Raw genomic sequence first — 25,369 nt, 5'->3', positions numbered from 1 at the left:
ACAGCACTAAAGGACATACTTTCATAACAGTTCTCCTATGGAAGCCTCTCTCATCCAGGGACTGGAAAAAAAAAATGTCAGGCTATGGCGTTTCCTTCACTCACCTGCCTGCAAACACCTTTTCCACCTAATTTGCTCCTAGTTCTTGCCTCAAGACTGTCCACTTATTCATTCCCAGACTTTCATAGTCCCCTGATTGGGAACACTGGGCAAGCACAAGTAATGGGAATCAGAAATACACAGTACTGCATTTTCTTGTCCTTCTAAAGAAGATTACTGATTTACATTTCACGTAACTATAAAAATACAGAAACGAAAAGTCATGTAGAAGCCAAAATGCCAGGTTCTGCACCCAGAAAGGAACATGCAACACGGGAATTCACATAAAATGGAAGTCTAGAGTCCTTTGCACCTTTATACTCAATACAGCTGGAGAAGCTATTTAAGAACAGTTAATCTCACTGAATACATCTCCATAATAATGATAGCAAATCTTGCCAGTAGATTGCACTATCCACTGATTATAGCAATTAGAACTGCATAGAGGAATAATTTGACTTTTATGCCAAAATGTATTAAAAAAAACAAACATTTCAAATGTGAATACCCATCCTTTGTTCAGTTTTCAGACTCCCAACTCCTTTACGTTTGTGCACCTGGTCACCAGTTTGACCAAGCTCATGCCAAGACCTCTGGGTTGTCAAACGCACCACAGCTCCAGGAAGGCCCAGAAGAGAGGTTGCATCATGCACACTGCTAGGAATAGCTCTTATTCCTATACCCATACATATCCACCAGACTTAACTGAAATAGAAATTTTTGTATTTGTGGATTTGTGCCTACTATTCTTAAGTTAAATAAAAATGGTTAAAGGATTTGAGTCTTTGGGGATGATGAATGCTCTTTGCCAATCTGATCCTGCCTTTGAGTCTCCATCCAGGCTTCTCAAATCCTTTTACTGTTGTGAGGAAGGAACTCAGGTCTCCATGACATGAAGTGTTTGATCCACTCAAGAAATCTCCCATGCAGAAAGGACTAAGGACTCAATTTACCAAACCAGAAAACAAACTGCAAATGATATGGTATCCCAGGCCACCTGACAGTCTCTACCACCACACTGGTTAGGAAAGATCATTCCCAGTGTCAGCCAGCCCCACAACTCCTGTTCTACTGTTGTGCGACCTTCCCACATGGAATCAAAGGTCTCATCTGCTTGGGACTGCTGGCCCATCCTGCCTCCTCAGCTCCCATGTTGCTAGGCCTCCTTCAGCTCTAATTTCTCCCAAGGTAGATAAAGATAAATCAGATTTTCAAGAAACGGCCCTTTCCTGCTAATCCTTATGTGTTTGACAAATTAAATCTTTTTATTTGATCTGCTCCTCACTCCCAAACCACCGTGGAAGCCCCTGAGGTTAGCAGCTGCACTTAGTTTCTCAGAGGATCACAGCTGGAACAGAGTAAGTTATAAGCAGAACTTGAATATTTAAAAGCAAGGAGAAGCCATTCACTGGCATCAAACAGCATCGTTGCACCAGGCTTGAGAGGTTTACGGTTACAGGCCGTATGGTTTAAATTGGGGCCGAGTGGTTTCCTATTTGTGCACATACACTAGTTTGGAGACTGAATGGACAAATGGAAAGCAGAACTGAGCAACTGAGGGACATACCCACAAAGGCTAAAATTTGGCACAGGAAGAAAGTCCCTCTGTTTCAGTCAGTTGTTCCTCCAGTGCAGAATTCAAAGTACCTAAATGAGGCTAATGCCTCAGAGGAGCTTCTTTGTCTTCTCTCAGAAAGGGAACTGTCGAGGGTCACTCTCACACCAAGTGCCAAGGCCCTCCCCACAAGCCAGAGCAAACAACACCTCCACACAAAGTGAGGTCAACTCCCCTCTGCTGTTGTCTGTAGCAGGGCTTTATACCGGTGCAGGTGGGCATGCGCTGAGGAGCAGCACTCATTGGCTACAGGCTCCCAGCTGATTGGTTCTCCTCCAGGTGTTCGGTTGCTAGGCATCGGTCCAGTTCCCCACAAACTCCACTTTCCTATATATTCTTACTAAGGCCCCAACATCTCCCCCTCTTTTTTCCAAAAAACAAAAATTAGCAATAAACATTGCAACATTTACAAAAAACAAAGTAACATGGCTGTAATCCTTAGCATTTCCCCTCTTTTTACAAAAAACAAAAATTGGCAATATCATGCATCAAATATTATAAACAAAAACAAAGCAACATAGTTGCAAACACAACTATGATCATTCTGGTCACACTTTTATGATAATGTTTCATTTTTAAATTCCCAAGACAAAAGAAAATGGTCCCAAAGGAATACACAATTTCATTTTGCTTACAACCACAGAAATTCTTCTTGGAAAGGTAATTGTGCTCTTCATTTCAGCAACAGGAGAAGGAAAAAATCTTGCCCTTTGGAGCTGGGGAGGATGGGGGTCCAAGTTAGTATGGTCAGACTGGATATGCTATCATTTTTAGTTTTCAACCGCTGGAAAGTTCTTCCAGTCACAGAGTCTGCCGCTCTTTTCAGTTCCAGATCTTGAGGAAGCTGTCCCACGATCCTGTTGCCACTGCCATTCCATCATCAGTCACACCTAAGCAACTGACACGGTTATCATGATCAGCAAGGACACCTGCTCTATCAGCTTTCAATGTATCCCAGACATTGTAGTTGAAGTCGTCATAACCAGCTAGGAGGAGACGTAGCTGTCCCAGATTATAAGCTTGCCATCCTGGGAGGCACTGACTAGAAGCCTGGAATCAGTCCCCCAGTGCATTGCGTAAATTTTAGCCAAGTGTCCCCAGAGTGTTCTTCTAGTACGCATTTGAATTCTCCCCACGGGGTCAATGTTGGCTGTGATCTGAGCCAAGATGGCGTTGGTACATGCTTTCCTAGCATCCCTGATTTGGTTTTTCAGTTGCTCGGCCTCCTGGCATAACTGGTCAAGCTCACTCATTTTCCCGTGCTAAAGTTGCACTTCACTGCCACCTCTGAGAGGATCACAAATCTGCTCTTCCGTCCGCTGCTCATTACTCTGTCCGGTTCGTCCGCCCGCCCCAGCCTGCTCCCGGCGACACTGCAGCTTGGGGGGGCAGGAGAAGGAGAAGAGGGTGGCGGTTGGGGGCGGGGGGGGGGGGGGGCGGTCGCTGGCTCTCAGCTCCTCCCCAGGGGACCAGTGCATGTTGATTCTAAAATATGCACGTCAGAATCTCTAATCATTGTGGATTTTGCCACATAGAGGTTGACTCCTGCACTTCCTCGGGTTGCGGCGGAGAGTTCGTGGAGGCAGCCATTGTCTGGGGATACTTGTTCGCCGCATCCCTCACAACGCGGCGGCTCCCGTTTCCCTGTATCGGCGTGCCATTCTTGCGGAACCGTGATCGGCACTCCGCTGCCTTATGCCCGAACCTTTGACATCTCGTACAGGTCCCATTAAATCCTCTCGGGGCCGTACCTTCCATCCTGAATCTATTAGGACAGTTCCTCCTCATGTGTCCTAATCGACCACATAGGAAACATGTCCCATGAAATCTCTTGTGTTCCTTTCTAGACATTCTTTCTCCTTTAATTGCTGCGGCCAAAGCCGCACCATGTATTTTTGCTTTTTGTTCTTCCTCCATCAATGGCGCTCGGGCACAGGTCTCTATCATTTGGACAATTGAAGCTCCTGGTGGCAAAGTAGCTAACAGTTGCTTGCAAGTTTGATTTGCGTTTTGAACTGCTAGATCCTTTGCCAATATTGCTTTCATTTCCGCAGGCACATTAGGTGCCATATCCAAGGCTTCCTTCAGTCGATCAACAAAGTTGAAAAAAGACTCATTCGGTTTTTGTGTTATTTTGGTGTATGGCAACTGTGGCGTTCCTATTTGTGGTAGTGCAAGAAAAGTGGCTAGCGCTGCATTTTTCGATTGCTGTAGTATCCTGGGGTGGAGCGCTGCCTGGGCCTCGGTTGCCCGGTAACGCCCAGTGCCCATCAGTTGATCAAGGGTGGCAACCCTTAATGGATCGTCCATACTGCGATTTAGATTCTCCAACTGTTTTTCCTCTAATCTTTCCTGCCATTTTGCTAACCAAAGCATGTAAGCAGTAGAGGAAAGCAGGAGCTCCATTATCGCTCTGCTATCCGCAGGTACCATATGGGAATATTTAAACAGGGCGGAGACCTGATTTCTCACCAACTTATTGTCGTGCCCATACTGCATTACTGTTTTTTGTATGCCTTGAACCAGTTTCCAATCGAGAGGTTCCCACCTGGGGCCCTGGGCTCCCGTTACTACAGGAGCTGCTAGTGGTGTAAATACAAATTCTCCTTGTAACTGAGCATTCTCTATGAGCCCTTTATACCGTGCTCCCGCATTAAATGTTGGATTAACAGGTGGCATTTCCTCATCATTACTTCCACCTGCAGTAGAAGTGGCTGGGAGCTCCGGCAACAATCCTTCTTCAGCTGGGTCACTTGCTCCAGCTGCTTTCTTTTGAATCTTAGGGGCATCTTTTCGTGCCTCCCACTGCTCTAATTGTTTGTCTACATTTTCCAACCCTTCGACTATAGCCCTATGGGCAGCCTTATAGGCTGCCTTCACATCTCTGGCCTTGGACCCACCGTCTACTCGCCGCATTTGTTCTAATAATTCTGTCATTTTCTCTGCCTGTCCCCGAAGTTCTTGTCGCATGTTTTGAACCACGGCATTATCATCGTCCGATCCATCTGGGATCGGTACTTTAACTGGGTCCACTTCCATTTCGGGCGCTGTGGGGGTTGGTCGCTTTTCCCCCTCCCATTTGGGCGCTGTGGGAGGTGGTCGCTTCTCCCATTCGGGTGCTGTGGGGGGTGGTCGCTCCTCCCCCTCCCACGGGGGGAGATACTCATCCACTCCCCCCCATACTTCTCGTTCGGCCAAAGTTACCGGACATGCCTGTTTAGGTGAGGTTACCTTTCTCTTATTATCTATTTTCTTACACTGAATTGGCTCAGTATTGTTAGTACATTCAGAACTTTCAGACCCGTTTTCCTCTTCTCCATGGAGCGCTTCCCAGAACGCAGTAGCAACTAACCGCTCAAACATAGGCCATATTAGACGATATGTTTTGGTGAGGCGCCACGCTTCCTCTGAGCCTAATTGTACACCGTCCCATAGTTCTTTTCCTACTCGCTCCCATGATTCAAATTTATATGCTTGGGAAGCTTCTTCTATGATTTTTCTCTTCTTACAAAATAGCAACAAATCGGTTAACTCGGTTTTCGAGACCTCAATCTTAGTTTTTTGAGCAAGCCTTACGAAGCGTTCAACAGTATCATGTTCCATTGCTGTTGCAGCAACTTCCACTCTAGATGCGCCAATTCCCATTCTGACTCACCAGGTCGTGGTCACAATCCGCTTTTCTCCAGCAAGATCCCTTGCGTTCTCGCACGATCACGTCGGGGTCACCAGATGTCGAGGGTCACTCTCACACCAAGTGCCAAGGCCCTCCCCACAAGCCAGAGCAAACAACACCTCCACACAAAGTGAGGTCAACTCCCCTCTGCTGTTGTCTGTAGCAGGGCTTTATACCCATGCAGGTGGGCATGCGCTGAGGAGCAGCACTCATTGGCTACAGGCTCCCAGCTGATTGGTTCTCCTCCAGGTGTTCGGTTGCTAGGCATCGGTCCAGTTCCCCACAAACTCCACTTTCCTATATATTCTTACTAAGGCCCCAACAGGGAACAAAGTTTGTTTTTTTTGAATAACACTCTTGGTGCATAAATAGGGCATTTGCAATTATGAATGTTTTCATTCGAACGTTCAAAATTAATGCAAGCATCTCTCTTCACACTTAAGGCGTGAAAAAAATCATCTTCCAGACATATTTACAGTTTAAACCCAATACTTCCAAAACATATATATGAAACACTAACAAGATACTGTGTTTTTCGTTTTGATGTTCCAGATGCAAACAGATGACAGTATATCTTTTTCAAATATACTTCTGCCAAAAAAAAAGCTATATACCCTTTTTGCACATCCAAATATGCTTACTCATGCAAAATTTATTTAACTATATCCTTCAACTAAAAGAAAACTGAAGGGTCGGATTAATTAGCACAGCATGTTCAATCACTTTCTTTAAGGGTTCCTTGTCTGTCTCCATGGTTACACTACAGGAGGAGAGACAATCTCTTTTCAGAAAGTCAGACCTTATGGGCGCTCATCAAAACTTCCCATCCTAATGGCTGGTGCGAATAAGAGCCAGGAGGTAAATGGAGAGATCACCAGGTGAGTATGCAATATTTGCAAATTGCTGCTTACACGCTTTCTGCTGGCAGAGGTGCAGTGATGACTTCCTGACAAGTCAGTGAACTCCTTCTGTTCTGATGCCTTCCAAAAGATAGATAAAAACTCAACAGATGTCCTGCTGCTACAGCCTTATTTTTAAAGAAGGAAGCGAAGCATAAGGCACAGTTATTAAGTCAGGTTGAGTCAGAACCACTGTGGGACTTCATTGCAACTAGGGCAAGTACTGATACTGTACGATGCTCCGCAAGCAGTTACTTCTGTGGCCAGCGTTTCTCCTAACTGAAACAAGGACCTCTTCTGAAGGTTACCTCCTGCTAAGAGTCCTGTACCACGTAACCTACGTGTGCTGCAACACAAAGCACAGCTGTTTTTCAACTCAATTATTAAATAATGGGGACATCCTGCATTGCCCTTTAATTAAAACAGAGGCATACTGATCTATATGTAGGTAAGCTTATATATATTTAACCCACAAAAACTCCTGCTGCCTCATGCTGTGTATTAAAAGAAACTGTAAGAAGCTACTACCTTTCTCAGTAAATATAATATTCTCTGCTTTGTCTGGCCTTATCTTTCATCTCAGGTTCACAGGCTGTATCTGATTTTCCTTATGTCAGTTATTGACACTGATTTATTATTGTATTTTTAAATTGTATTTAGTTTATAAGAGACTGTAGCTTCACCCAGGCTCCAGATCTATTCAGCGAGCACATTTTTGGCTATATGCACACAGATATTAATATTTGATGCCTCTTCAGCTGCGGCACTGCTTTCTAGTCAAGCTCATATGACAATCAGGAAGCCTTTGTTCGTGGGGAACAAGACTGTGCAAGCGAGGAAAACACAGTTGTAGAGAGGAGGGCTTGCCAATGCCACAAACAATGTGCATTGTTTTACCTTCCATTATACCTTGAATGTGTTGTTTTTACTACTTTGATTTACATACAGCAAAAAGGGCTATAGCAGGGTATATTGCAAACAAATAGATGAAGTTTTGTCTTTTTTGCTACTGTTTTTCCTGTCAGATTGCTTCCACGCCTCCCTTTTTAGCTTCCTCTATTCATTTTAGCAACTACCTAGGGTTTGAGGTAAATGCCTCACAAAGCTGTAACTATTATTCAGTAACTATATTAAAATATTATTAATGTATTCTATTGTAGATCATGAACTGTCAACTTCAGTTAACCAATTTACTCAGCTACTTATTTTCTAACAAAGCTATATTTATTCATACCTAAAATGTGAATACCTAAATGACATCAAAACAGTGGAGAAGTAAAATGGAAAAAAATACTGACACTACGTCAATAAAGCAGTCAGCTCTCTAATCTATAAGTCAAATCGCGGGCATCAAAAGTGTTCTTCAGCCTTTAAGTCCCTTTTCTGCTCAGCTGAACATGAATGTCTTTAGTTGTAGCTTTATTTATCAGGGCATCTTGAGTTAAACATCCTTCAAGTAAAATAACTTACCTATAATATCTGGTGGCTGAATTCTAATATAGCCACTGGTTTATGGTGGATTATGGTTCATTTACACAAGGTACCTACAGTTAGGGAGATTATTAACTGCTATTTACAGTTAATATTCCTGCAATGCACTTGAACAGTGACTGGTCTTCCAAAATGGAGTGTTTGAGTGAATCTTCAAAAGAGGGATAGTAGTAAGTAAGGCAAAAAGGTACATGTGCCTGAAAGTCTGTCTGTATCAGCTTTCCAACCATGCTGCCTGGTCTAATAAAAGACTATTTCAACCCACAAACCTTATCATCTCAGTTATGCCTTCAGACAGGCACCTATAGTAATGTAGATGATAATTATTTCAGCATGTGAACGGGACTCAAATGTCACTTTGACAAGTATAAATTATAGAAAAAGGAGATGCAGAAATGCTTTTTGCTGCTAAAAGGAAGTAAAACCTAGCCCTCACAAAAACTATTTTTCTTTTTTTCAACAGTTCCAGCGTCATCTCCTTTGTCTTTCTCCTAAGCCAACCAAAAGATCATAACCAGTGTAAAAATGGGATAAGAGAAAGAGCTCAGCCATTGGTTGCATACTGAAGATCCTTTTGATTACCTTGACTGAAAGCCATCTCAGTTATAAAGCTTTGTTTCTTTGCTTGAAAATCCTTATAAAAACTTTCTGAGAAATTTCAAAAAAGCTGTTGCTGTTGAACACATATCACAACCGCTAATTTCACTCCCTTTCCATTAACAGAAACACGCTATAAATTCTGATCCAAAAAAAAGTGGTACGGAAATGCAAAAGAAATAAATGCAAAAGAGAAAATGCTCCATTTTCCATGCAATGAGAACATATCTATTCCCATGACCTTCTGTGTCAGTGTGAATATGTTCAGACTGTCTCTTCGAGTCTCCTAAAAGGAGAAAAATAACAGCATGGGCAGGAAGAAAGAATCTGCATCAAGACTATAACCATGCAACACACAAACCATGCAAGTTCACAACACTCAAGGTTAGCAAGAAATTCCACATCAAAGATAACATCTGCCTTAACAGAAAGGCTTGGATTCATTATGAATATAGTATACGTGCCCACAATATTTTAATAGTTGACTGATTTAAATCTTGTTTTCCAGTTTCTGGATTGTTACTTAATGATGCTCATTTTGTTGTCATGCAAAAATTCTGCATGAAAATGATGACTTCTACTAACAACATCCCAGCATGAACATGTCTTTTTGCTAATAAGACTAAGTGCAAATGTCAGAATTATTCATTCTGCAAAGAAGGCTGAAGCAAAGAGTTAACAGGAACTGAACAGATGGTTTTAAATTAGGAAGATGCAAAGAACAGGGAGGGAATTCTAGAAAAGGACAAGTAGGCAGAAAATATTTCTTCCCTGAAAATGAGGGGAAGTGCATCTGGGAATATTTCAATATTCCCTAACAGAAGATACAAGCAGCTATGAATGAATAAGTGCAACATTGCACAATAAATAAAGGTTAGAATGTGATACAACAACAACAAAAAATATCAGTAGAACTTTAGGACACTGGAGCAAAGATCTTGCTGAAGACCAGAAAAGTAACAGGCCACTTTTCTGAGTTTTGAGGTATAGTGTTCTCATTTTTGCAAATCATGTTACTACGGGGAAAATCTTAATGTATCAAAGGAATTCAGGAAAGAAAATCTAAAGTAAACGAGATCATCAGGGGCAGATTCCCCAGGACAAACTGCGCTCACTACAGATGTATAATTTGGTGAAGCATCTGGTAGAGTCCATCAAGCCCTGATCACAAAAATTAGTAACTCACATTTCCTGTGAGCTATTGTGTATTAAGGAAACAATACAAGCTAAAGATCCTAGGATTTTTACGTGTACAATGAAAAGCAGGACTGCAAGAGACATTTTTGGACTGCCTCATCTCAGGTCCAAGTAAAAATGAATCAACTTTTGTCATTTGTTAACTTTTCTCGCTTGACAACAGGACAGTAGGAACTTGGCATGTTGTTTGCAACAGCCTAAACAGGACAAACTGGCAAGCTAGAGATATGCTTGCTCTGTGCAGCACAAGGCTTCCCCTCTGCAGAACATCTTCTGGACACGCTGCTTTTCTCCTTGTTCAAGGGGACTGAATGCACACCAGATTCAAGATACATACAAGATATATATACAAGATAGCAGTATGCAGTAGCATTTAAGTCCTTCCCCTGTAACTTGCCATTAAATCTGACAGCTAAAGAACTTTAAAACAAGTATATTTGGTACCACAGTTATTCACAATCACCCAATTCAAAAAGAAACAGAAAAGCTACAAGGGAAGAATTTAACTGAGATTTATATGTAAAAATTCAATCCCAGCTGTTTAGAGTCAGGTTACTTTGCATCTTAATTGACCATCCGACACTGACAGTGAATGGGTGATGCCACACTGGGTGCAAACCACTCATTCCATCGATTCATTGGAGTCACAGCTCCAATGCTGATCAAATGCTGCCATATGGAGATTCTTACAGTCATGTGATACCACCATTTTTCTGATCCACCATTTCAAATTTAGAGGTAGTATACTCAGAGAAATTTGAAGAATATCTTCTGATGAAAATACTTGAAATCATGGTCTCCTAAAAGCTTAACCAAATGCCTGTGATCTTAATTAGAAAAAGAGAAGATCCCAGGAACTAGGCTAAATAATTGATTTTACAAGAGCAGGTCTACACGAAGAAGCACATAGTTGAACAACATAAACAACTTCAAGGAGGTAGCACTTGCAAACAGTATATCCATTAACCCTTTTATTTATAAATCAAGCAACACTGGTAACGTCCCTTGATATTACCATGCAGAAGTGAAATTTGTGATTTTGAAAAATTAGTGCTATACAGCTACAGAAACCAAAAATTCTTATAGTTTAAGCTCTTAAAGATATGCAAGTGATATCACTGGGGAAGCGCCAACTGCCAGATGTCCATGTGGCAGGACACAGCCTCATCCATTCCATCATACACCTCGTGTTCCAACCCACAGGCACCGCGACTGCGACAACAGGTCTCCAGCTACTGCCAGGCTTTTCCTAGGCTGCTTCCAGTCCCCATGCCAGACTGTCTATAGGTAACAAAAACTCAGCTAGTTTTGCTATTGCTACACTACATTGTACTGGGCAACTTGCATATTTACTATTTTTACATATGTAAAAAAAAGTGTCTTGGGTGTTCAACCAAAGAATTCCAGGACATTTTGAATATGCTGCTGCATTAGTAGTTACATTAATATTTGGATAAAGTGAATAGCATTTAAAAACGGATCTGACTGCACTGGCTTAACTCTGAAAAATAATCTAAAAACTGTAAAAATGCAACAGCGTGAAACAAAATTCACATTTTTTCTCTGTTATGTCAGAGCTTTTCGGCAAATGCCTTATGGCTTTTGTAAACCAACATTAAAAAGCAGCTTATTGTGACAGAAATCTCTGGAGTGTCAGATCCACCTGTTCAACTGAATCACTCTTCAAAACTCATTTAATGTATATGTCATCCTAAATTAGCTGGATCACAAATCTTACAAGAAAAGTTTTAAGTAAGTGAGACACATTCCAATATGCTTGGGTACAAATTATTATTTGCCCGCACATTATTTACAGGCACCTGTACCCCCGCAGAGCCGTCTAATCAGTTTAACACAGCTAAACATCAGTTCTATTGAAGAGAAAATAAAAAAAGAAATTTAAACAAAGTTTTCTAGAAAAATAAAAAGATACACTAGAAGAGCACTAAAACTCTCTCTTATACAGTGTAATTCTGGAAATATGCAGTTTAAATGCAAGTGCTCCTCATGTGGCACTTTTCTATATAATGATATTGAAATGCCAGTGCCAGGATGGCACAGCTGGACATCTAGAACCAAAAGTAATTTGCTATATACAGACATTACCCTCCTGAAGTCAGGCGAATTGCTTATCCCTATGTCACAACTGTCAGCGTTCTTCTGTCTATTCTTTCATTTGACTTAATGGTTACTGACATACTCCTCCAGTCAACAGTTGATAGAAACCACTTTTAGAGTGCAAACGAAAGATCCCAATGATATTTTGAACATAGATGAAGAGAGGGCCAAACCATTAGAATCTTTGCAACAACCTCCTTTTTATTTAAACCATTTCATACTTCAGGTTTGCATGTATGGACACACTGCTAGTACATCTCATCTGACTCCAGGTAGCCTGACGCACGGAATCTATGCAGCAAAGTTGGGAGTAACCTTGAGCACTATGAGACAGAATGGGCAAAGAACCACCAAAGGACAGAAAGGTAACATTAAACATTTATGTTTATTATGTGTACTTCAGTGAGCCACTGCATTTATTTTTTTCCCCTGAGGTCTACAGACAGTTCAAAGCTGCATTGAATTTCCATCTTGCTTGAAGAGCCCAGAACTTAACATCAACACTGATGACAAAAATGACATAATAAAAAGTATTTCTAGTGCCCCAAAATCCATATCTGTTTTTACAACCAAATTAATACACTACAGCTAATATCTCACATAAGATCACTGCAATTAAATATTCATAAAAACAAAGCCACAACAGTGAATAAAGCTGAAAAAATTTAAATTTGAGTGACTTCAAAAAAGTCACCTTAGCAAGCTGAAATAAAGAACGCAGCCATGAAGGGGGCTTAGCAAGGTAGGCCTAGCAAGTCCCCTTCATGGCTGGGGCTGGGGATATAAGAAAAGATCTCCTAGAGTCTTCTCCTCACTTATGTCCAACATCCATGGAAAATAAATTACTATGGTATCGGTTATATTATAAGCCACAAAAGCCAAAGGTAGGAGAAGCTAAAGTTGCTGCACGCTACCCTGGAGAAGAATTTAGCCATCTTTTACAAGCTGAAGATCTAACAGGATATTTTTCCTAATATATTATGCAAAAGTCTTGGAATAACATTTACTCCTCCATGCAAAGGGGTTTTGTAAATGTTGCGATGTCGCATCAGTAAAAAGCAGTAGATTCTCCCGCTTTTAGTAAGGGTAACTTCGTGTTTTTCGACATTTTATTTGATCTCTCAGTTTTATCCTTTGCTTACTGTATTACAGTAGCAATGAGGAGTTAATATTTGCACAAATCACTGGTAAGTGTTAAGTATTACTAAAACACGCACTGCCTGATGTCTTCTGGGTATTGTGAAGACCAATTGCTGCTGGGGAAATTCTCATCTGAATGCAAGCAAACCTGCAAGCATTATTTTCATTTACATGAATAGGACTTGTAAATGTAAAAAAACATTAGCACAAGCCAGGATAGTATCATTAAAAAAAAAAAGAACTAAAAAAACTACACAAATTTTAAAAAATTATCTAGGTAAAAAGTGAATCTATCGCAGTAAGGTAAAAATTTAAACGGAGGCAGAATAAATATGTTATAAATTACAGAGTTATCTGTTCTTTAAAATATTATCTAAATTATATAACACATGTGAAACAGAACAGATTACTCTTAATAGCCTGCCAATCGCTTCATGTTAATCTCTTTTCTTTGAATATCAATATTTTTGTTCTGACTGATGACAAATTCTTTCTTCTTTAATACACACCTTTTTCCAGATAGCATTTAACTTTCCACATAGCCGATTATTTTCTGTGTAAGATAAATCTGCATAATTATTAATATATTAATGAAATTAAAATGATTTTAAGGTTTGGCATAATTTTCTCACTACCTAGCATAGTATGATCTCTGTAGTAAATGGCCCTTAAACAAAATCATAATTAAACCAACACGACAAAGAGGGAGAGGGATCATACTATAGGATCAAGCAGGACACTTACAGGAAAAAGCTTTGCCATGGACACTTGTGGGGAAAAGAGTTATCATGAGCGTAGCATGCGTGGCAAAAAGGCTACATTGATAACAGCAATTTGCCATTTCTCAGGCTGGAGGCAAATGACAGCACGAAGGTGTCAGACACGGGAGACACCATCCATACTGACAATGGGGAGGCTGCACTCGCTCCACTCATCCCAACATATGCCCGGTATTAAGTTTCAGAAAACAGAAGGAGAATTGGCAATGCAGAAGACTAAATGTTTCTCAGCTAATTTCTCAAAAGAAAAGAGAGTGTGGCGTGGAAGACCTTTCAGTCCCACAGAGTCACATTGTGGATCTCTTCCTTCACTCCTTTTAAAATGCCACCACTCCAGTGACTACATCATTTCCTCACTGACCCCCCTCACAAGCTCTGTGCTACCAGAAACACCCCAAGAAGCCCCAGAGCAACAGTTTTGAAGAAAATGCAGGGTTTAAAATGCAGGGTTTTGCAGCCACAGCTGAAAGGTTGTAGTCTAAGACTATAAAAGAAGCAAGATGTGTCGGAAGAGGAAATGCTCTTCACATAAAATGACTGTTACAAGATCACGTGACTGAACACGGCTTTTTTTCTTTCAGTAAAAAATCCACACTGTCACTTCTTCCCCGATTTTAAATAAATATACAAATTCATTTGTTGGATTTGTATGTCTAGTACAAAGAGGGGAATCACACTTCTTCATATTTTTGGACAATCTTCCCAAAACAGCCTGACTTGCACTTAGGTGGTGAATGCAAGTCAAAGGAAGAATCATGAGTATGGAAACTGCACAAGATCACCACAAGCACTGAGCTAGCGACACTGTAGGTGACATCTAACTTCCGGAGACTTTCTAAGTGCAAAAACAAACAAACAAACAAACAGACAGATTTTTCATCACAGTTGTTTTAAGAGTGCCATAACCAACTTCCTTTATTGCCCTTAATGGATAATTAAGATGCTTTCCTCCTGTTTAAAGGCTCAATATAACTGCCTCGTAACAATGGGAGTCTGGATTGAATTCTAAGTATTCTGAGATACTTTTAACAGGGGACCTATTTAGTGAGTCACACCAATCTCCTCCTCCCCATTGGCACGGGAAACTACAGGCTTGCTCAACAGAAAGCTTTATTTTCCCCCTCAGCGAATAATCCCAGGGAGTCAGATAAACTCTCAGTGTGTAAGTTACAAAATCTATTTGACTAATAGCTGAAGCTTTTTTCAAGACCTTTAATTTCACCTGTTAAAAAGCAATCAGTGAAGACTAACATGGACAAAACCTTAGTATATAGTCCTGTTAGGGTACTCAGAATTTTTTTTTTCCTATTTAGAAGAAAGAAGTTAAAATTTTAGTTGAACAACACAGAACCTCATAGTTTTTGCAAAATGCTGTCTCAAAGTAGTAAAACTGTCAAATCCCTTTCATTTCCCGTAAACTACAACCTTATTTCTGCCCATAGCACATTCTTCTTGTATCAACTCTCACAAATCCAGTTTTCATTTAGATATATTTAATATCTCAATAAAAGCATCAGTTCTATGAAACAGATTAGATTGAGGTCCATGATGGGAACAACATTCCAAATAGACATGAGAAGAAGCATCTGCAATGGCCCTAGACCACATTTTTACATCTCTACATCTAAAACAATGCAAAAAAGGCTTCGTCAGCCCAAATGCCAGAAACCTAATCTATCCCTTTGCACTGCTGTCACTTGACATTTTCCTGCCACCTACACACCTCCTCTCCCTCTTCACCACAAATCTCTTCTGGGCAAGTGAGAGAAGGTCAGGAAGATGAGAGGAGAACAGCATGTGAAGCCCTTGCTTCAGGAAGGTGAGGGGAAGGAGGTGACTGTGGGTACTCCTTGACACCAGTCAAACCATTTGAAAATAAGAAGAGCAGAGGGAGGAAAAGAAAGGCTGTCACCCTAGGAAAGCAGTAACTAATACAGCAACCTGTCAAGGCTCTTCGAGTCCACAGTACCCATGCCTTTCACAGCCTGTAACTTCCTTCCTCCAAGGCACAGGATTTGAAGGTCCCCGACCTAGCTACCAGTTTAGCTCCTGAGCTTTGCCTTAATCTGGCTCTAGGACACAATGGAGTCCGCAGGGGTATTTTTCACTTGCTTGGTAGTGTATTCAAGGTTACACCAGGACACATGCACACAAGCTGCTCTTGCTGCTCCAGGCCTCTAACCCAGATGTCACAGTGAACATCATTCTCAGCTTTGCTCTCAACACAAAAATGCTCTATTTACAGTTAATTACAGAAATACTTTTTATTAAAACAAAACAAAGCAAACAACGACAACAAACTACAAATTAACTCATTATTCAGCATTTGAAGTTTCACTTTTCAGATTCTTACTTCCTCTTTTAACCTTACTCACAACATTGGCATTGAAATTATCTTCATTTCAAGACCTCAAAGAATCCTATTTCTGAGCGACTTGGGGGTATGAGAACAAAATCTTGAGACTTCAAAGGCTAGAATTAGAGCACACTGTGCTACACCTGGGGAAGCAGCAATCTTTCACTGGAATTTGGGAAGTAAATTCCTTTTTCACTCTCTGCTCAATTCAGACCAAGTGTTAGAGGAGTCTCTGGACCTGCACTTGGGAGCACATGATCAGCACTAACAGTCTTAACAACAAAAATCCAAATAGTTTATGAATTCTCCAGTCCTGCAGCAGTCTGGAGCTTTCTGTGGGTTAATTGATTTAGGTTTCCAGGCAGCTCTCAGAGCTCACCATGAACTCCACACTGCTGCAGTCCACTGCTCCTCCAAGGAGGATCGCAGGTGGCCAGCCTTCTGGAGCAGAGACTTGCCACTGATGGGAGGACACACCAGCTCTGCAGCACCATGACAACTCCTGACAGCACTATCTTCAAGAATGGATACTCTGCGGGCCATTTACACAAAAAACATAGCAGTTACCCAGGCAATCAATCTTTCATGCTCTCCAACCCTTTATATAGATCATATATGGTACATTATAATGAAATCTGAGGAATTCTCATTGTAAAAAAAAAAGAATTATTTTTTTCTCAAGTTAACAGCAAAGCTTTGATCATTTTAACGCTAAACTATACAGTGATCATTTAGTCCCTCGTGACAATTCCAACATGCTCCCCACAGTAAAAACTGTATGAAAATTCATGGAAACATCCTCTTCAATACTCAGTAGGAGTTTTAAATTGCAACTCCACTGAGCATAATTCTCTTTATTACAAACCTCAAATCTCTTTACTTCTGTTTTCCAATATTATTCAGCCTATGTATCTAAAAGCATACAAGGTTCAATCACACATATTTGATACTTTCTTTTATGACATCCTAGAGTCTTATATTAACATAACTCTGAAAGCTTAAGGCAGGATTTGCAGCATGATGCAGCCCTGCTGCAGCTCCTTACACTTTCAAGGATCCCAAGAGACAAGAGAAAGCTGAAACAGAAAGCTTCTGGTAAGTCATACTTGGGAGAGTAACACAAAGGAATTTCTATTCCATAAGGATTTTCACAATGTTTTTCTCTCCACATCCCTCTCCTGCAGATGATAAGAAAAGAGAAACTCTTCTGACTGCATGGACAAACCCCAAAACGTTATGTTCCTGCCCCTGAGATGCCCAGACAGTCATTGCCATATACTGTGTCTTAGAGCCATGATCTAGGGAGAAAACTCAGTGTACACGCTAGAAAAGAATAACATGCCAATCAAAAGATGTGGCTCCACAGCAGGTCTTAGAACTCATACAAGTGCACAATTCAAAACACAGGCCAAACAGATCTTCAAACTTCTCATCCCCATGGCTTGTACAGTTTACCTATATTGCAGGCGTAGCAGAAAAGACAAGCAGGAAAGCTAGCTGCAGAGAAGCTTCATCAACAAGCAACTCTCCGAAACAGGATTCTCAGCAGCAGGTTGATTAAAGCGCAATAAAACAGGACAAGAGCTCTACAAATAATCTGACCATTTTCTCACAGCCATGTAAGTGTTATCACTTCCTCAAGTTTGTATTTCTCTTTTATACACCCAAGCCCCGGAGATGTTTTCAAGACATTGACAGATGATAGCAGCATGCCTATCATGAAGAGTTTCATAATTGTTTTATATAAAAACTTCCAATGACAAGTGCAATTTTTGGACCCAGAAAGCACAATATCACTTCTAACTAAAAGATATGTAAGAATAACCATACTACAACCAGACAAACTGACTGGAGTCAGTTTTCTGACTCCAACCCTGCATGATCAAAGTTTCTACATTCCTTCTTTGGAGCTTGTCCTCAATTCTATCTCCTACATATATCCTTCCTGCACAGAAACTTAGTCATGAGCTCCCTGTGCAGCCAAGCCAGTCTCCTGATTTGTCTGCTCATTTTCCTGGGCATCAGGATAACCTTGTGCTTGAAGACAGTTGTTCTTACAGAGAGCCTCTTAAACTGCTTTGCCCTTCAGAGCTGCCTTCCACAAGATCCCATGAATGAAGTTACAATTCGCAACTAAATTGTGAGAAGAATTGACCAAGCTCAGAACTGCCAAGTAACAAACATTCCTACAAAATAGCAACTCCTTACCCATATATTTTTACTTCAGCCGCAAACACAACTACAGCTGAAGTATGAAATAACTAGTCTGACAGTAATCAGCTGATGTGTGCAGATGCTCCACTACACAGTAAAGCAAATCAACTCCCAGTCCCCACATTTGGCATTTCAGGATACAAGGATAATAACCAGCACCATGAGTAATTCCCATACAAATATCTAGTTGAGTAAAGCTTATATTAGATGAGTTTCAACAAAGCACATTCAAACTAAGAGAAAGTAATGGGGGAAAGGCAGATCTGCAGAGTTTAAAATCTGTGCTCCTTTGAAAGTCAATGCGAATATAGTCTAAGCCCGAGTATAAGCTTTTAAATCAGTACTAAGTTTAAATTTTTAAATCAGTACATGAAAACTAACAGCCACAACACCACATTCCAGTAATTCATGATGTTCTTAAGCAGTCTCCAGAGCCATTCATTGTTTCTCAGCCTCATGCTCTTCCAGCACCCCACCTTTGCCACCTTAAAACTCTGCTGTTGTCCACCTCCTTTCCTGCCCAAAGCTTTGTCACAGCCTCCTTCACACCCACGCTTATTCCTCCCAAATGCCTTAATCTGCTCCCAGAGCTGCTGCTGCCATCTAGCCCTTTCAGCCCCTCAGACCCTTCCGCCTGCAGTCACTCGGAAGCACCAACCTTCATTCGGGGTTAAAGCTAAAAAGCCTGGCAGAGCTTGTCTGTTCCTCTGATGTTCTTACTCTATGGATGCTTCTATAGCTCTTAGCCCTTAGACCTATTTCTTAGAAGCCTGAAGTGATGCTTTGAAAATGAGGGATCACTGAAATCACACGTATTCTAATACGCAATCACATATATTCTAATATGTAGCTCATACACAAAGATCTTAAGTAACTGTAAATGCAAAACAAGTATTTGCTTATATTACTATTTCACTTAAATCACTAACACCTGATATCACATATCTCTTGAAAATATTATATTCTTAGTGGTCTGAGTTCATACTCCTATCCACTGCTATACAACCATCTGACACTGTTTACAGTTAAGAAAAAAGAAGTGCTTATTTTAGAAACACACACTGTGCTTTTAGGACTGCTCAGTGACTTTCCTGAACCTTTAAAGGCTTTTTTTCTTTCTTTTTTTCTTTCTTTTTTCTTTTTTTTTTTTTTTTTAAAGTCAAAGGCCCAGAAAACCAGTGTATGTTAAACAGCACAGAGAAACCTTAAAATGAAAAATTGCTAACCAAAGCCTTAGAAACAGTTCACCAGCCTGGCCTCTCTGTGGTAACTAGTCTCAGACATAAGGCTCTATTCATTTAGACATATGAGGAAGGAAAAAAAGAAAGCCAAAGACTGTTAGCTAAATTCACAGCACAGGATCAAAATTAATTCCTGTACTCATTTAATGATTACCTAAGGAGGATTCCTGATATACCTTAATTTCCTGTGGAATTTTAATTACTTTAGAAAAAGAATACAGGAATGGAGTTCAAGGTCTATTTTTTCACAGCAATTATTATGCAGGAAGTATTCTTCTCTACTATATCTTCTCAAGAAAGCTGCCTTTTTTAATATCTCATCAATTTTTAATTCGATAAAGCTTCCATGTTCTGCTCTCCCTTTTGATTTGACTGCTGAATCTCCGTATCATGCCCTGTTCATAGGAGCCCTGGCACAAAGAGCAGCAAAGCAAAGCAAAGCAAACTGCCGTCCATCCATCAGTCCATCCATCCACGGGCCACTGCTCCCGCTCCACGCGGTGTCCGTGCCTGGGAACCCAACCAGATAAACACATGAGCCTACGGTTATCCAAAGATTGCACTTCAGCTGCAATGCAACGCACTAGTGGGCGGGAAGGGCTTTTCTTTTACCTTGTTTACACAAGATCTATCATCTACTCCAGCCTGCTTTTAAGTCTTTGATACTGAGGAGATTAAGTAAGTCTGACACCCAATTAAAATCTTCAGTCACATTGTTGATTTTTTGTGGACTTACCAAATCAAAATTTGAAGGTCATCACCTTAGAGACCAGAAGCCCTTTACTCTAAGATTGTTTTACTTATTGTGCAAGCAAAGTCAGCCCTGTCTGACAGAAAACAATTTCTTGATAGGCTCTATTTGGCCTTGACTGCATTTAAAAGCAAAACACCCAACTCTCCAATGTCCGTACAACTTCTAATGTAACTAAATCAGAAATTTCTTTTAAACCATCTTCCTCTCCAAGCACATTAGAGATAATTAGTCAACTGTGGAAGAAAAAATATAAACAGCAAAAGGACTGTATACTACTTTTTGTTTTAAAAGAGTCTTTCATACTGTGAAGGCGAAAGATGGACTAACATAATCTTTAAATAAATACATGCACGTGTGTGCACATGCACCCACATGTGTGTTCTCATTTCTCATGCCTCCAGTGAAAGATGGCATGGCCCTTCAGACTTCACTCTCATCACTTTTAATTTTTCGTCTTGGTTCTCAGAGGAGAAATCTAACCCATCTGGTTTTCAATTTTACAAGGTTACAAGCCATGAAAGAAAATGCAAGTTGAAAAAAAAAAAAAAAAAGGACATATATAATCTAGATAGATATAGATCATACAGATGTCTGTTAGGGAAAGACAAACTTACAGGAAGAAGAATCCTCTCCACAATATACTACAATCTTGGTTTTACTTATATGCCGAAAGAGAACTGTGAAAATCTTGCCTTTGCTGATTATTAATGGGATATTCAGCCTAGTACTGCAATAAATCAAGAACTCAATCTGAAATAATGGTTAAAACATTTCCCCTTACAACAGAGTGAAAACAGAAAATGAAAGCCAATGTCATCCCCTCTTCTCTCTTCTACCTGCAACACTAGGCAATGCAGAGAGTGTTCAACTATACATCTGACATGGAAATTTTACTGGTCAAAACATTTCCAACATGGCATTTAACAGGGCCAGAGAAAGGATTTTCTCTTTGTTTTCCTAAAACGTTGCTGGAAACTTTGTGCGCTCCCTCTCCCAAGCTAAGGAAAGACTAGTTAAACCAGCACAAGAAAGAGAGTGGCTGCTATGGAACTTGACAATCAATTAGAGGCTTTTTAAAAACTCTGATTTTCCTTTATATACATATATATATAGGTTTTCCAGAGATTCAACTAAACATTATAATGAGACATTAAAAGCTGAGCCTGGTTGCTCTGACAGATAAAATCTTTCAGGCCACTGAGGCAGAACCACAAATGTAGCAAAATTTAACCCATGAACCTAACAAAAGAGGACTTTATTATTTATTTGGACTCTAGCTGTATCTAGCAATGTCTTACAGTCCTAGACAAGTGTTAGTATTGTCACAGACATTTTCTAACTCTTTTTGAGTCTTTAACCCTAAAAAGATTAGTATCACAGAAACAACTAAGCAGTGAAGATGAACTTTCAATGGACATCCTATAACCATATTTAATGGAAAATACAGCTACTTATATTCAAGTTAAATACTTTTAAAAACAATTCTTCTTTAACAGATTTACTACTATTTTTTTTAAAGCATAGTTGCCTACTGGCAACACAGTTACAGCAGAAGGATGGCACCATCTGAAACACTGTATGTACCAAAAGTGTTTGTAAGATTATCTACAGAGCTTCCAGCATCAATCAAAGCTACAGCACCATCACTAAAATCTCTTGAAGGACTTGCAATGAGGATAGTCAGATAACTATACAGTAATTTAAACAGTTAAACAAAACTATCCATTTCAAATAGCACAGAAGCTTTACCAAAGACTAAGGAATTTTGCACTGCAAACATAAACACTAGAATTTCCTGTTTCATGTGGTTGAGAAATGAACTTATTCATACTAAAATCTATCATTTTTGATGAAGTAACAAGCATTTCTGAGAGTATTTCTTTAAAAATTTGTGGCATCTTCCATACTTTGAAAGATGGCAATAAAAACGACATATAAAATCAGGTAATTCTTGGGTTTAATGCTATTGCTTTAATCATCCTACAATCTAAAGGCCAATCAAATTGTTGCAGACTGCGTCCACTGAAGTCCTGTTCCTTTATCCAGTGTAGCAAATACATACTGAGCTGATAATTGCAGTAATGCTAATTAAAAGACAAAAAACACCACTACATTGACAGTGAAATTGCCAATTAGCACATAAGGTGCTCTCATTACTGTTGGTGACAGAAATATGAAGCCCAATGTGGACAGCAGTCATGAAAACAACAGACATCTCAAAGAAGCTGGTAGGTCGCACTTGCAGCTTGCTTTGGGAGTGCTGCTGGAGTCAGTGTCTGAGACGCTGACCTATAGGAAAGAAAGAAATTCCTACAACATTTTGTAAAATCACTGCAAAAAAACATCACCATTCTTCACAACTACATGCACAATGCCTTTCAAAAGAAATAGCACTGCTCCTCCATAGACACTAGAAAGCATTAAAAAAAAAGGACTAACCTTTCACAGTGTTCCCTGATTCATACTTCATGTGAGGCATCCCCATAAGGGACTATGAATGGAGACTGAAAGCAGTCCAGATGATCTTAGTGGCTTTTAATCTTCAGAAAGTATAGATATTTTGATTTCTTTCAGTCTATTTTAGTCATTGGATATTTTATCAAAATTAACCCTACCTCTATGCCCTATACCACTAAGGCTATTTACAGAAGTTATCGTACGCTTGATATATCCTATATTCCCTCAGGTCTGAATTTTTTTGTTTTTCAAAGGTTCTGAATTCTAATTCTGGAGGCCTTGTGGTGAAGAAAAGCGAAATAACTTCAGCATTATCTTCCTAGCGAGAGCTGGATTACATATTTATTTTCCACTTCCTCTACCTTAATGAAGCATTTTGTTGACCGTAATCAATTTCTTTGCACTGGAGAAAAATTTACAATCATCTACAATGAAGGTGTGTCTAAGGAATGGGGTGAGGGGAAGAGAAATCAATGGAACCATCTGTCTGACATTCCTACAACATTATAAGAGACTTGTAATTAACTGCTTGCCTACCAAAGTCTGCCAGCTTTAACTCCCCCGTGTCACTGATCAGAAGATTCTGTGGTTTCAGGTCCCTGTGCAAAATGTAACGCTGGTGGATGTAAGACAGTCCTCGCAGCAACTGAAATAAAAATAACTGAAAAAGAGGGGGACAAAAAATGACCTCTGTTAATAATTTGCATATAACCACACCTGATTTCTTCACAATATGCAGGGTGCTTATATATTGTGGCAACATTGTGTCAGAATTCCTCCCAAACTGCCATCACTCCCACCCAAATTTAACACAATGAAATTTCAATCTAAAAATATGCACTTTGCAAGAACTCCCGGGCTCCTAGCCTGCTACATTATACATTCAATTTGCCTGCTTTAAACAGAACAAGAGTAATACAACCAGTGCAGAAGGCTGAATTTCGACCAAATTATAATTATAGTCCATTTACCCATATGGCCTCAGAGATTAGGTGGTAGCCTGAAGACAGATGTGTATCTTCCCTAATTATAAGAAACAACAGTTCAGGCTGGATAGGGATGGGGAGATAAGGCTGGGGGATGGGACGCTAGAGCTAAAACAAAGGAGAAATTAATATAATACCAATAATGCCTGGAAATGTACAAATGCAATAGGGTTTTTCCCTCAAGGTTTTATACAGGATGTTTATGTAATTTTCACTAAAAATAATAGTTCACACTGAACTCAAAGATGACTTTCAAAATCTATTTATAAGAGTCTTCCAGGTAAATTTATATGGGAACCTAAATCATCCCCATGTTTCTTTTAACTCCTCAGTGTACTCTACAAATGCTTTTTCTACAATTTTGTATTCAGGCGGTGTATTTCTGCAATTTACTGTTATAAAGATTTAAGTGACGGAGTTCTTTTGTCCTCCCCTTTTCATCTTCCCTCCATCTTTCTCTTGTGCCCTTAGAGGCACCTACCATAAAAGACCACAAATTTTAGCCTTACAGGTTTTGCCAGTACAAAGGGTCAACAATTGTTTCACAGGAGTTTTGAAAGATCTCTCCTAGTATTCAGACCTTTCATGTTGCCTGAAATATCTTAAGAAAAAAAATTATGATTTCCAAATGGAAACTGAACAAGCCTTTGCAATGTCAAGCATGGACAATTCAAGATTTGTTATGGACCCAGCGCATCGCAGTTCAATGGATGGCAAAATGTGCTCTACTGGAAGCTGGGGAAGCCACACCAAGGATTTGGGGAAAGTCACCCTGGAAACATCAGGCACCACAATTAAGCTGCAGCACAAGCTTCCCATTTATTTAGTGACTGCTGAAGCAAGGAGACATTATAAAGGAGTTATGAAAACTGATTATACAAGGGAATAAAGGGTGACGTGAAAGAAACAGAAATGTCATGTTACTGAAGTTGAAATGCATTTAATTGCATTTCATTTTTCCCCCAATTGCAGACACAATACATTGTATGTTTAGCTATTTAGCCAGGGCACAAAGAGCCAAATCAATCACCTCCTTGCCAGGGCTGGGTCTAACAATGTGCTGAGGAAACCTAAGAGCAAGATACAGAAACAAAAGAAGGAATAGCAAGAAAGCCATAAGTAGCATGCACATTCCTTTTTGAGTTGTGGTTAAATGGAACTCATGGTTCAAGACTTATTTTAAGGGCAGCAAGCAGCAATAGCTTTCATTAGAGCCTTAAAATATAAATTAAATGTTATTACATAACGTCCAAACATACTTTTTTTTTTAATAGAAAAGTACGGAATAGCACCAGTCTGCTGAAGTAAATCAATGGCATTTGACCCCAAACATTATTTTTTACATATGCAAAGAAACTTCAAACATCATGTCATATTCCAGCACTCTAGTCCTTGTAATTCAGAAAGCATTAATGTGGGTTTTAATTTGGCTATAAGGCCAAGTCCAGTGATTTTACATATTGTGCTAAGAAAAAAAAGTCACCACTTAACAGAATAAACGTTAGGTCTGAAAGCATGGCTTTGGAAATGGTAAGTTCTGTTCCAAATTTCTTCCATACGTCGTTTTCATTGACTATTTCCACCAAAGTCAATTAATGCACTCACAAATACCATACCAATAACTTCCTCATAAGAGGATCATGAAAGAGAAGGGGAAAAACATCGCTGAGGTCTTTATGGGGTAAACTTTGCCTTTTTTTTTTGTTTTGTTAATTTTTGTTTTCTTATTTCCCTACAACTTTGTTTTAATTTG

At 39.9% G+C, this 25,369-nt stretch overlaps 1 protein-coding gene across 5 annotated transcripts in view; it reads right to left on the bottom strand.

The window, feature by feature from the left end:
- The window catches only part of CDK14 (cyclin dependent kinase 14), a 296,945-nt gene that overhangs the window by 126,014 nt on the left and 145,562 nt on the right, over positions 1–25,369 (bottom strand). For all 5 annotated transcript variants that reach the window (XM_088533551.1, XM_088533554.1, XM_088533553.1 and 2 more), the window contains one exon: positions 23,168–23,291. In XM_088533551.1, the coding sequence (XP_088389677.1) occupies positions 23,168–23,291 (124 nt within the window). The remainder of the gene's footprint in view (positions 1–23,167; positions 23,292–25,369) is intronic.

This window comes from Tinamus guttatus, unplaced genomic scaffold, assembly GCF_059628265.1.
Source record: "Tinamus guttatus ecotype Peru unplaced genomic scaffold, ASM5962826v1 Tinamus_guttatus_pri_ptg000509l, whole genome shotgun sequence".
In the NCBI taxonomy this organism is placed as follows: Eukaryota; Metazoa; Chordata; class Aves; order Tinamiformes; family Tinamidae; genus Tinamus; species Tinamus guttatus.
The sequence above is the reverse complement of the archived record's forward strand: the minus strand, read 5'-3'. Positions and strand labels throughout refer to the sequence as shown.